Source organism: Lontra canadensis, unplaced genomic scaffold, assembly GCF_010015895.1.
Source record: "Lontra canadensis isolate GAN:19392208 unplaced genomic scaffold, GSC_riverotter_1.0 scaffold36, whole genome shotgun sequence".
NCBI classification, from domain to species: domain Eukaryota; kingdom Metazoa; phylum Chordata; class Mammalia; order Carnivora; family Mustelidae; genus Lontra; species Lontra canadensis.
The window spans coordinates 5640145-5652670 of record NW_022631030.1 but is presented as its reverse complement, the minus strand read 5'-3'; the positions used below and the strand labels follow the sequence as shown (position 1 = coordinate 5652670).

General features: G+C 51.8%; 1 protein-coding gene across 1 annotated transcript in view; it reads right to left on the bottom strand.

Annotated features, from left to right (window-relative positions):
• The window catches only part of GRIK4 (glutamate ionotropic receptor kainate type subunit 4), a 416257-nt gene that overhangs the window by 40200 nt on the left and 363531 nt on the right, over positions 1-12526 (bottom strand). Inside the window, exon 14 of the mRNA XM_032868748.1 lies at positions 2267-2380. Coding sequence (XP_032724639.1) covers positions 2267-2380 — 114 coding nt within the window. The remainder of the gene's footprint in view (positions 1-2266; positions 2381-12526) is intronic.

Below are 12526 nucleotides of genomic sequence, written 5' to 3'. Positions count from 1 at the left end.
TGGAGAAAGGTCCTATGTTCCCCCACTTCTTTGGGATGCTGTCTCGGGACTCAGTTGCAGGAATGAGGTGAGGTGGGTTCAAGACACAATGCTAGCTGGAAAATCACCTAGGGACTACGGACAGGTATAAGGGGGACAAGAACCCTTGTCTCAAGAGTTAGAACACCTGGCTTCCAGGTCCCGCTGTGTGTCAGTTCCAAGTGTGACTTTAGTTTCCTGTCTAGTTGGAATTCTAATACCTTCCCTCTTCTCAAACAACAGTCCTAAGGACCAGATGAGAAAAGGTACACAAGAAATCCTTCCAGGACAAGTTACTCAAAGATCACATGAATGAGGGGGGCCACCTGGTGTCCCAGAGACAGCATAGCTCGAGGCACACCATGCCTGGGTGCGATCTCTGCCCTTACACTTACAAGAACAACATGAGTGTACTGGTGTCCTAGGACCGCTAGAAGAAAGTGCCACAAGCTAGGTGACTTAAAACAATAGAAACGTATAGTCTCATAGTTCAGGGGTGAGCAGTTCAAGATTGAGGCATCAGCAGGGCCGTGCTCCCTCCGAAAGCTCTAGGGGAGGATGCCTGCTTGTCACCTCTAGCTTCTGGTGGTTGCTGGCAATCCTTGGTGTTCCTTGGCTTATAGAGACATCATGCTACTCTGTCTCCAAATTCACACGCTCTTCTCCCCCGGGTCCACATGTTCCTCTTTTTACAAAACACCCCTCCTTGGCTAAGGGTCCGCTCGAATCCAGTATGACATCATCCCAACTTGATTAGATCTGCAAAGACCCTATTTGCAAATAAGGTCACCTTCACAGGTCCTGGGGCTTAGGACTTCACTATGTCTTTTGAGGGGACACAAGTCAATCCATAACCACAGTCAAGATCCTTGCAGGGGCTGGAAAGAGCGTCTGGGACATAGGAGCTGCTCAATGAACGGGAGCTTTCATCATCGTGGAAAAGAGGTGGGGGGCATCACTCTTGCCCTTAATTCACAAGACAGCCACATCAATGACAGCTCCAACAGTGCCCAAATCCTCACACTGCTTTCTGTCTTAGCCTGGGGAGCTTGGGAATTCGATACTGCCTCTTCTTCTAAACGCCGTGACCTCCTTTTCTAAGCCAGGCAGCGATCATGATGGATGCTGAGGTCCAGCACTGGATAGTGCTCCTCGGAGCTGCTCCAAAGGGCTCTGTGACAAGGGGACCTTCCCTCTTACAGAAATGGGCTGCAGTTCCCAATGCCCTAGCAGCCCTGGCTATGTAAACCCAGGCTGGGACTGCGAATACAGACAATCCTCTTTCTCCAGGGCTGGGATGTGGGGCCAAGGAAGGGGTCAGAAGCTAGAGGGTCTGTTCTTCAGCAGGCGCGTAGGATGAGTGCTTGATCCCTTCCCTGTTGGGCAGCCTTGTGGCGTCGGGTAACACCCTGCAATATTCTAGGTTAGTGTGACTTTGGACACCGAGAATGACTTGAGCATTGGGGAATCCGTATAATAGCTGTGCATTCAGAGCCAGTTTGGATAAAAGGGTGAGAAGGAGGCTCTTCTGGTTCAGGTAACTGTGTCCTGGCAACATCACTACTATTCCCATTGTGGATGAGGCTCAGCCCTGTTACTCTCCTGTACCACCCCCACTGGCCAGTGTCCTCTGTCAGGTCTGTCCTCACACCCACTGGTGTGGCTTCCCAAACTCATTTAGACCCTTACTCTACTCACTCTAGGCAACTTGAGCAGAGAAGTCTTTCTCTCTCTCTCTCTCTCTTTTTTGAAGGATGCCGAAAAGGGGACAGGCCAGATGTAAATGACATTATTTATTCACCAATATGGCTAACCCGGAGAGGATGGAGTCTGCATTCTCTCACTAGATAATGCTCAAAGTGAACAGAGATGCACCTGGGAATTAGCAAAGTCCTTGAAAATGCTGGGATGACTTATCTGGACTGGAGACCCCATCCCTAGGAGGAAGCAGAGTGACCAACGGGTCCACTCACCGACACACCACACACCCAGGGTTGAGCGCTCGCTCTCAGCCATCCCTAGTCAGTGAGCAGAAGCAATTTTTACTGGAAAGCCCACAAGTGTGACTTTTCCATTCTTCCTGTTTGCAAGTCCGCACAGCTGATGCGGGAAAAAAATAGCCCAGCTCATTTGCATTTAAGTCTTGAAATCTAAATATTTCTGTGAGTCATTCATTATTACCATATAACTCAGTGTTTGCATGCAAATAACTTTAATGACATAAATGCTTATAAAATAAGTCTCTTACCATATGAACTCGGTAAAGAATGCTAATTCCCAGAGTCATGAATGGCTTGGAGAAATCAATCACCTTCTCCCGCTCCGCAGTAATGGTGAGGCCCGCCACGGCCAGGTCTGCTTTCTGAAAGGGACAGACAGATCCCATCAGTGGGGCGGCCCAGGTGAGATGCAGGGACAGGGACTTGTGGCCAGAGGCTGTCCCTACTGGGGAGATGTCACTCTGGCCTGGCTTCTCAGTGTGGGGAGGGACTCTGGGTAGCCCCGAGCCATCTCAGACCCGAACAATCATTCACAAGAGGACACGGTGCTGAAGCTGGAACTCGGACACCCTTGTGGCCAGATGCCTCTAGACACATCAGTAAGTACAAACAGCAGAGGACTGTTCAGGGACCGTCTCAAAATGCCCACGGAGAGGGAGAACTGGCACAGAGGCTGCTGGATTCTCAACAGGAAGTTGTTTTAAAATTCAACTTCCTAATTTGCTCAGTCCACAGAACTTGATGGAGGTGCAAGGCTGAAGAGGAACCTCGGTGGGGGGACTTGGGGGTGCGAGAAAACAGATGCAACCACGGAAGAGAGAGACAAGCTAACAAGGAACTGAGAGGGTAGCCCCACCACACAGAGCTCGTCCTTGTCAGAGCCTGGACTGGACCTCGGGCCTCCTGGGGCCCTGGACACTTACGTTGCTGCTGAGGTTACAGTTCAGGTGCCAAAGAAGTAAAAGAAGGTTCTGTGGCCTTCCATGTAAAAGTCACCAGAATTTGTTCTGAAGACATTTCCTTCCGTGCTCTCGGCCCTCACAGGACACCACAGATGCCCATATCTGATGAGAGTCTGAATTCAACGTGATCGGCTTCCTCAATGTTCCTCTTTGCCAGACAGTTCGTCCTCGTCCCTTACTTAAACCCATCCCCTGGCAAAGCAAACTCACTTCCTCTTGGTCTGCTTCCCTGCGCATGGTGCAAAGGGGAAAAGCCCAGAACCAGTGTTCCATTCGGGTCCTTTACCAGCTCCCTAACCTAGGCCAGTCCCTAGACTTCCTTGGCCTTGTCCTTAAACCAAGGATGTGAGGTGAAGACCGTGCCAGGACCCTGCCCAGAGATTCTCTAACAGGGATTCTCAACATCTCGTACATCTCGTCTCTGACCACCTGCATCAGAATCATGTGGGAGGCTGACTAAAATGCAAATTCCTGAGTCACACCCCGGGCCCCCTGGATCAGACGGTGGGTAGGACACAGGCATCTGTATTGGTACCAAGCTGCGCAGCTGATTCTGACATCCACTAATATGGAAGAACCATTTTTTTTTTAAAGATTTTATTTATTTATTTGACAGAGATCACAAGTAGGCAGAGAAGCAGGCGGGGGTTGGGGGGAAAGCAGACTCCCCGCTGAGCAGAGAGCCCGATGTGGGGCTCGATCCCAGGACCCTGGGATCATGACCTGAGCCAAAGGCAGAGGCGAAACCCACTGAGCCACCCAGATGCCCCAAAGAACCATGTTTTATAACTGAGGTGTGTATCTCAGATTGGCCTCCACTGGTTTCCATGTCAGCTTAACTCCTTCTTCTAATTCCGGTGGAGCAGCTGATGGAAGAGAGGAAGACAGAAAGCAGGACAAGTGGAGTCCTCAGCAATCTGAGAACAGGCCAGGTGTCGTCTCTGAATAAGCGCACGCCCATACGCGCACAAGTGCACGATTCTTCCTAAATCACTGCAAAGAAAATAGAGAAAGAGACACGCTGGCCCTCATTCCGCACACAAGGGAATTTGTGATTTGCATACAAGAAGGATAAATCTCTTGGCAAAGGGGCGCCTGGGTGGCTCAGTGGGTTAAACCTCTGCCCTCGGCTCAGGTCATGATCTCAGGGTCCTGGGATCAAGCCCCGCATCAGGCTCTCTGCTCAGCAGGGAGCCTGCTTCCTCCTCTCTCTCTGCCTGCCTCTCTGCCTACCTGTGACCTTTGTCTGTCAAATAAATAAATAAAATCTTAAAAAAAAAAAAATCTCTTGGCAGAGGTCAGTCTCTCCCGCATTTCAACCTTGCGCCTCCACTCCCAATCCACATTCCGTCTGCTGGAGCAGCCATGTAATCTGGCAGAGGTTAACGAACTCAGGGCCTTATAAAGGCAGGCCAGGTGCCAAGAAAAGAAACTAGGGTGCGGATGTAAGAGATTTTTTAATATAAAATGAAAAATGTGAATGCTTCATTGTGCTCTTTCTGTATTTCTCCAAGAGAGTGCTAATTACTGCTATCAAGTGAATCAACCTTTGAGATTAAAAAACGAAGTTTGATTAGAAGATTGTTAATGCTTTCATTTGGGGGCTCTTTGGAGGGCTGCTTGGGTCTTTCAGAACCTCGGCCCCTCCGTGACGGTGGCACTGACGGCAGTTCCGCCCGCTTGAGAGCACAGGTGTAGACCAACAGATAATCAACCCAGCACAAAGACCCAGCAGGTGCAGCACCAGGTCCCACACGGGTGGGCTTCTAGCTAGTCGGCAGCCAAGCCCTGCATGAACCTTGGGAGGAGGAGACGAGAGTTAGCTGGGTTGGACTCAAAGAACTGAAGAAAAGAGGAGGAAAACCAAAACGGATAAAGTGGGCAAAGATAAATACAACTTTTAATCCTTTCTCTGGTTATTTAAAAACACAGATCCTGCCCCCCAAATTAACTGAACTCAACAACTCTACCCACAGGTTTCTTTACCTCACCTACAGCTTTTGCCCCAAAAGGGCAAATTTTGTTTTTGTTTTTTAAAGATTTTATTTATTTATTCATCAGAGCGAGTAGGAGCAGGAGCAGGGAGAGCTGCAGGGAGAGGGAGAAGCAGGCTCCCCACTGAGCAAGGGGCCCGATGCGGGACTCGATCCCAGGACCCCGGGATCATGACCTGAGCCGAAGACAGACACTTAACCAACTGAGCCACCCACACATCCCAAAAGGGCAAATGTTGTGTTGGAATTTGGAAATCAGTTCACAAGTTTGTAAAAGCTGTCATGATGTCATGGTAAAGCCAAAAAGCCTTTCCCGGGTGCATGCAGAATGACCACATACCGAGGGAGAGTGTGTGCCCCAGGCTTGGACAGGGCATCTCTGTCTAATCACAGAGAGACCCTTCCCAAACTGGGCCAAACAGAACAACCGCCTCATGTAGACACTGCTGATTCATGGCTACCAGTCGGTTCCTCTTCCCTTTGCTGCCCCCCCGCCCCATCAGGAGTAAGTTACAGGCAGGGGAGGCAGGGAAGGAGTGGGATGGAAAAAAGCCGTGGCAAGCTAAAAGAAATGATGGAGATTTCGTGGTGGTGTTTTTTGTTTTATTTTGTTTTTATTTAGTCAACTCAGTAGAGAATAGTAATTATCTACCTTGGCTTCAACACCCCCCGAAATTTTAGTGACAACCTCTGGAGATCCGGTTATTCCAAAAGACGCGCGTTCATTTTATTTCACCTTAGTTAAAAAGACATTATGTTATAAAGCAGCCTTAGACGAGGAGATAATATGCCATGAAACCAGACTAACAAGCCAAGAGGGCTGGGAGTGTACAATGCCAGCAACCATCGGCGTAGGGGAAGGAGGGAGGGGAGGCCAGGCTGCTCGTCCATCCCAGCCCTTCTGCATCTCTAGCCACTTGGGGCAGGAGGGCTGCGCTCTCGGGCAGAAAGAGCTGTAGACAGGACATCGGAAGACGTGGCCCTGGTTGCAGCCAGGCCACAGCTCACTGTGACCGTGGGCAAGTTACTCCACTTTCTGGGGTGAAGCTTCATCCCATCAGATGAAAAGGCCCCACCACATACACTCTAAACTGTCTTCTCCAGCTCCCAAACCCCACACTTTCATTTCGCTTGCCTCAAACGGGTAGAGCTTACTTCCGCGGGCCCCTGTTTTGCTCAAGAAGATGATGGTGGTCTGCAGAATCGAATGTTCTGGAACAGACGAGGAGAAGGAGCTCTGAGGAAGAAACTCGCAGACGGGTTAGCAAAGACCAGCAGCCGACAGGGACCCCGGGCGGGGACATTTTATTTTTGGGAAAGAAATCCAGAAAGGTCAGGAAGGGACATCCCCATCTGGACAGCAGGTCTGGGAGTGTAACTCCACGGGGTGGGAAACCAAAAAAGGTAGGCATCCTCCAGAGCCAGGGGAACAGAAGGAGGGCTGATAAAAGAGGAATGGCAGAAAGTTCTGTATGCATTACGATGTTCCTGGTCTTGGGGTGGGTGTGTGTGTGCGCGTGTGTGCGCGTGCGCTCGCGCACACACGGACATATAAATACATTCCCTCTGAGAGAAAGACCTCTCTCCTCCCCATTTTTGATTGAAAATGTTCTTTGAAGAGCTTCATGTTCTGCCACTGAGAGATCCCCCCCTTTTATCTCCTGGATGTTGGTGGAATTTACAAGGGGAGGGCAGGCAGGAGCTGGCCTGAAGGTCACTTCCAAAACAGACTATCCTTTGGCTCATGGAGTTTAAATAGGGGTCATGCAACTGCCCCCATTGCTATCAAAGCCTGGAGGCTCAGTGTGGCTGCCGTGCTTCTCCTGGGAGCTGGGGCCTGGCTGCGAAAAAGGCAGCAAATTCACAGCAGGGCTCCAGGCGGCATCTGCCTGAGCCCTGGCTCCCACCTGGCCCCTCCCTGAGAACATGGCTACCGGCGGGAAGGAGTCTGATGGCAGCCCTGGCTCCTGGACCGTCTGAAGGGAACAAAGCACTCTTCTGTGTCCTCCTCCTCTTTCAGAGAGCTGATGCCCCCTTTTGGGCAAAATGCTCTCCCATTCTCTCAGCCAGGGCCCAGAAGCAAGGGCAGACCGCCAGTGGCCTCAGCCCGCCTTCCCCCTGCCTGGCAGCCCCCCTCTGCCCCAGAGCCGAGCTAAGGAGAGGATGGGACAGGGCCGAAGATGGCATGCCTCTAGCCACTCAGCCTCTCTGGGACTCATTTTACTGTGAGAGTTAAGAGAGATGGCTGGAGTGCAAGAGCCTTCTAACCCAAACACTCTGGAGAGCTCTGCCGGGCCTTGGGGGAGCTGTGGAGGCCACAGGATGAGGGGCTAAGGTTCAGCCTTCAGGATGGGACGGACCTGTCTGGATTCCATTAGTACTCACTGACTCGCTGTGTGACTTTAAGCAAGTCACTCAACCTCCCTGAGGCTCAGTTTCCTCACATATAAAGTGGGGATAATAATCGGACCTACCTCCTAGCTTTGCTGAGGAACTGAGTGAGACGAAACTCTGTAGACGCGAGCATGGGGCCCAGTTCAAAGTAAGTACCCAGTGCACGTTTGCCACCAGGAGACCTACAAGAGTCTCTGCAGACAGTATCCCAACCCATGCTGAGCAGAAACGTTCGGGAGGGCAGCCAGGCCTCTTCTAGCTCCATGTAGGGCAGGGGACCCTGGACACTTGGCCCCTGGTGGTCTCTTCCAGGTGACCCGGGACAGACACAGAGCTGTGTTAACACTGGTGTGACTGCCTGTCTCCAAAGATTCACATAAGGACCTTCTTAGGCCTCATCCTGTCCCACTGCTTAGAAAACTCAAGGAAAAAGCTGACACCCAGCTTGGAGACCAAACCTAGTCATTTCCCGCAGTCTCTTCCTTGTTATGTGATTCTCCTCTGGGGACAGCAGATTAAACGACCTCCCCAGCTTCCTTTGACTTCCATGGTTCTATCTGTGATCAGCTTCCAGATCTTTTCTCTCTGTTTTTTGTTTTGTTTTTACAGCACTCTCCCCCTCCCTGCACCCTGATGACCCCAGCCTCCTGCCCCCTGGGGCAGCCGGCCACGCCCCAGTGCCAGCAGCTTCCTGCCCCTCTCAGGCCCCATCTGCACACACTTTATTTCACCTGCCGCTCAGGCCCCACAGTGCCTCGCATTCTTTGCTGTCATTTATTTAACTCTGTAATTGTGTTACTTAACTCTGGAAAGCTCTGGGAGGCTACAGATGGAATGAGAAAATGCTACACAGAATAAGGTTGTATTGAGCATTCCTGGAAACCTTCATTCCAAGGTAATTGTCTCTGGAGATCCCCCGTATATGGAGGAGGCTTACGGAATTCGAAGCAAGGCCTGCCTAAGGCTGCGAGAACGGGGCGGCATAACGCGTAAACACCCAGACAGGAAGGAGCTCCGAGTCCACCAAGCTTGGCTTGGCAGCGAAGGATCATGTGCGTTAGGCTCTGGCTGAGGGTGACATGGGGACACTGAGCTCGTCGAGCTCCTGTAAGTGCTGTGTTCTGGGATCCCCCCACCTGAGTGTGGGCTCTCGGGGTAGGCAGGGACAGTGTGCAGAACTCAGTGCCTCTTCCTCCATCTGCGATGCTCAGCATTCCCTCAGCCCTCTTTTCGGACTCTCCACCCTGACCCAGGCAGTGGGCAAGGTGCTGAGAGACAGGCATGGCCCCTGATGGACCCTGACAGTCCACTGGGGAGGCAGACCTATCATCAGACCGTTACAGTAAATGTTTGTAAAATTACGGCCGTGACAGGTTTTATGAAGGGGTCTAGAAGACACCATGAGAAGGTAGAACAGAGCATTGACAGAGTCTGGGAGGTCCAGCGGTTGGGGGGGGCGGTTCCCAAGATGAGATGCAGTTGCCTGAGCAGGAGCTACCTGTGAGATGGCCTGGGGTGAGCACTCCCAGGGGAAGGGATAGCATGTGCCAAGGCCCTGAGACAGGAGGAAGCTTGGTGCATTCCAGGGGCTGGAAGAAAGCCAGAGTGGCTGGAGGACATAAGGCTGGGGAGCATGCTATAAGATGAGGCTGGAGAGGCAGGCAAAAGAGGCAACACACGGAAGAAGAATCAGATGGACCCTGAGTATTTTAAGCAGTGGACGGCCTACAAGATAAGATTTGTAACACTAAGGCAGCTAACGCCTACAGCCCTTCCTGTGTGTCAGGGACTGGACTGAGAACCTGCTGCATATTATCTCACTTAGCGCTCACAAGACCCGTATGGGGCAAGCTACTATGATTACCCCATTTTACAGATCAGGATGTGAGGCTCAGAGAGGTTAAGGAAGTTGCCTAAGGTTGCACAGCAAGTAAGTGGCAGAACCAGATCCAAACCCAGGCAGCTGGGCTTCAGAGACTGTGTCCTGAACCCTCAACCAATTCAGTTGGCTCTAGTGAAGAAAAAAGATTCAAGAGAGGCAAGAAAAGACCATCCTCATTTTTCTAAAAAAAAAAAAAAAAAAAATTAACTTTCACACCATGACAACCATACCTGTCCTCCCTGTTAGCCAACTATCCGCAATCCTGTGAACTTGGGTGACTTCACCCTCACTTCCCAGCATCCCCTGGGGCCCCGAGCAGCTGACTCCAAACACACCTTGCACTTTCCGACAGCAATGGCTCCAACAACCTGTGTCCTCCACCTCGAATGTCCAACCCACAACCACTGGGTCTTCAAGGTCCATTCACAGTTTACTTGCTCTGCAAAAACGTCTGTCACCTCCCCAGGAGTAAGCCCTTCCTCTGCTCAATCAGCAAAGGCGATTAACACAGGGCTTGTACCACTGGGGGGCGTATGCCACGCATTGCCCTGGATCAGAGCAGGGGGCCCAGGGCTCCTCCTCCAACTCTGTACTTACTAGCTGGCTGTCAGCTCTCCACTTACCTTCTCTGTGCCTCACTTTCTTCTTCTATAAAGGGGGCATGACAACAGTTCCCACCTTCACAGAGTCTCTACGGGAATCGAATGAGCACGCCATGTCAAGCCAGGCCTGGCACAGAATAACTCTCCGTAAATGTTAGCCCCTCCTGTTATTACCGTTGGTGCGGGCATCTGGGTGCCTGTCTCAGCTCCCCATCGGATTATAAGAAGCAGGGACAAGGTCTTTAGAATACTTAACATATGTAGCTTTTCATCGTTGCCATTGGCCCTGTTTGACAAGGAAACCGAAGCCCAGAGAGGTTAGTAACCTGCTCAAGTACACAAAGCTAGGACATGGAGAAAGCTGGCTTCAGACCCACATGTAGTCTCAGGACTGCGTACCCTTTTTTTTTTTTTGTTTAAATAGATTTTATTTATTTGAGAGAGACAGAGAGAGAGAAAGGGAGAACACAAAGGGAGATGGAGAAGCACACTCCCTGCTGAGCAGAGAACCTGATATGGGGCTCAATCCCAGAATCCCGAGATCATGACCTGAGCCAAAGGCAGATGCCCAACCGACTGAGCCACCCAGTGCCCAGGGCTGTGTACTTTTGATGGCTGCACTGTTCAAGGGGGATTTCCCAAAGTGGGCACCCAACACGTCCCTAAATGGACAACCAGCACAGCCAACATTTCAGGACGCAGGAGGACAATCCACCAAACGTGGCTTACCCTCGAGGGCCTCCTTGCTGACCCCAGAATGAGGCTGAAGTGTGACACAAGCCTGTACGCAGGAGGGATTTTATCAGCAAGTCAGAATGGTAGAACCAGATTCAGGTCATGATCCAGACGTGGTCAGATACAACCCTCCTCCTCCAGCCTAAAGAAGACTCAGTGCCCCACATCCCTGGCAGCAGCGCTCCTTTCCCCCCAACTCCTACGCCCTCCCAGGCCTATGCCCTGGAGCCCCAGGCAGGAGAGGAACCGGCCTGTGCTCTCATGCTCCCCCAGGGAAGGCACAGGGATGGTGAGGAGAGGCCCACCCTGGGCCCAGCGGGAGGAGGTGGGACTGGCTGCATGGAGCTCCTTCCAGAATCTAGCCGGCCCCCAGTCCTTTCCTGCTGCGCAGTGAGAAGATTAACATCTGCAGCTCAGCCCATTTCAAATTAGATTATCTGCTTACTTCCTGTCTTTGGATCGATTCACCTGCTGGGTGCCTTTCTCCCTCCCCACTCCTCCCCCGCCTAGCGAGACGCCCAGGGAACCTGCCGTGACTCACGAGGTCACCAGGCGGAGCGGCAGCAGGATCTGAAGGAGACAGGGGAGCTCACTCCCACTCCTGGCTCGAGCTTCCACGAAAAGTCATCATTTAGGCCTTCCTAATAACAAGCCTGAGAAGTGCGCACGTCTGCTCGCCAGTGGTGGGAGGCAGGCTGACTTCCCACCCCTCCCGCTGCGCACGGGGTCAAGGATAAACTCGCTCTCTGGGCTCACAGGGCGCCTGCAAAACAGTGTCCTCGTCTGCTGGGGACACCAGATGCCAGCCCTACCTCTCCTCCCTTCCCAGGATATGGAAACACAGATGAGGAAACACAGATGAGAGCAGGCAATCAGTTACCCGTTATACACGTGCATGCGTTCACACACACACACACACACACACACACACACACACACACACCAACCCAGCCAGCACTCAGGCCCCAAAGAAGGCCTGCTCCCTGTTCAGAGGGAGGCTCCGATCACAGCTTTCACAAACCAACCTAAGGCCACATTTGTGGGATTTCTCTGTGCTCGCTGGGCTGAGTCCCTCCTCGGTAATCGGGGAGCAGAGGTCCCAGGCACATTAGCGTTCCCGGGGAAGTGGCATGTCATCCACGGGCCCAAGTGCTCCCCAGTGCTATTTCTCCAAGGGGCAGTCTGCTCTCAGGGTTGGATGAATTTCTTTAGAGTTAAATTAAAATCCCCATGAAATATTTAGTTGGCTCGGCTCAGGGCTGCATTACTGGCCTATGTGGGCAGATTTCAGAATCTGGCAGTCAGAAGGGGCCAGCCATTCGTCTACAGGGGAGGTGGTGTGGTGCGGGGGTCCAAGCGAATGCCATTCACCTTTGACCTCTTGTCCCAGGCTCCCATTCACGGGCCATGGACGCTCCTGTCCTTCGGGGTCAGACAGAGAGATGTATGTTTAAATCCCAGCCCCGCCATCCACCGGGTGAGCCAAATTACCTCAAGTCTGGGCTTCGGTCTCCTGCTCTCTCAAATGGGCAAAATCACTTATGGTTGCTGGGAGGATGAGAGGTAACAACTATGTAAATGGAGCTCGGGTGCGGTCCTGCCTCTCACTGTCCCCTCTTCTGACTGTAGCCCGAGGAGGCTTTTGAGAAACTAACGGAGATTACACCGTTCTATACTATACTGACTTCTTCATCGCTTTTACGCCTGGGGACCCTTCTCGCACTCTGCTGAGGTCTCTTAACCCTTTCTTTAGAAATATTTACAGATGTTTATTCCATTCGCTGTATTGCCTAACTGTAGGGCACAGAAAGACGGTTGTCAAAATATTTTTCCATTTTTGCGCTACCGGGGCACAGAAGAGACAGAGGTCAGTCTAAGAGCAACATTACAGTGACACCAGCGATGACGATGGAGCAGGTGTGGTTAAAATATCACGACT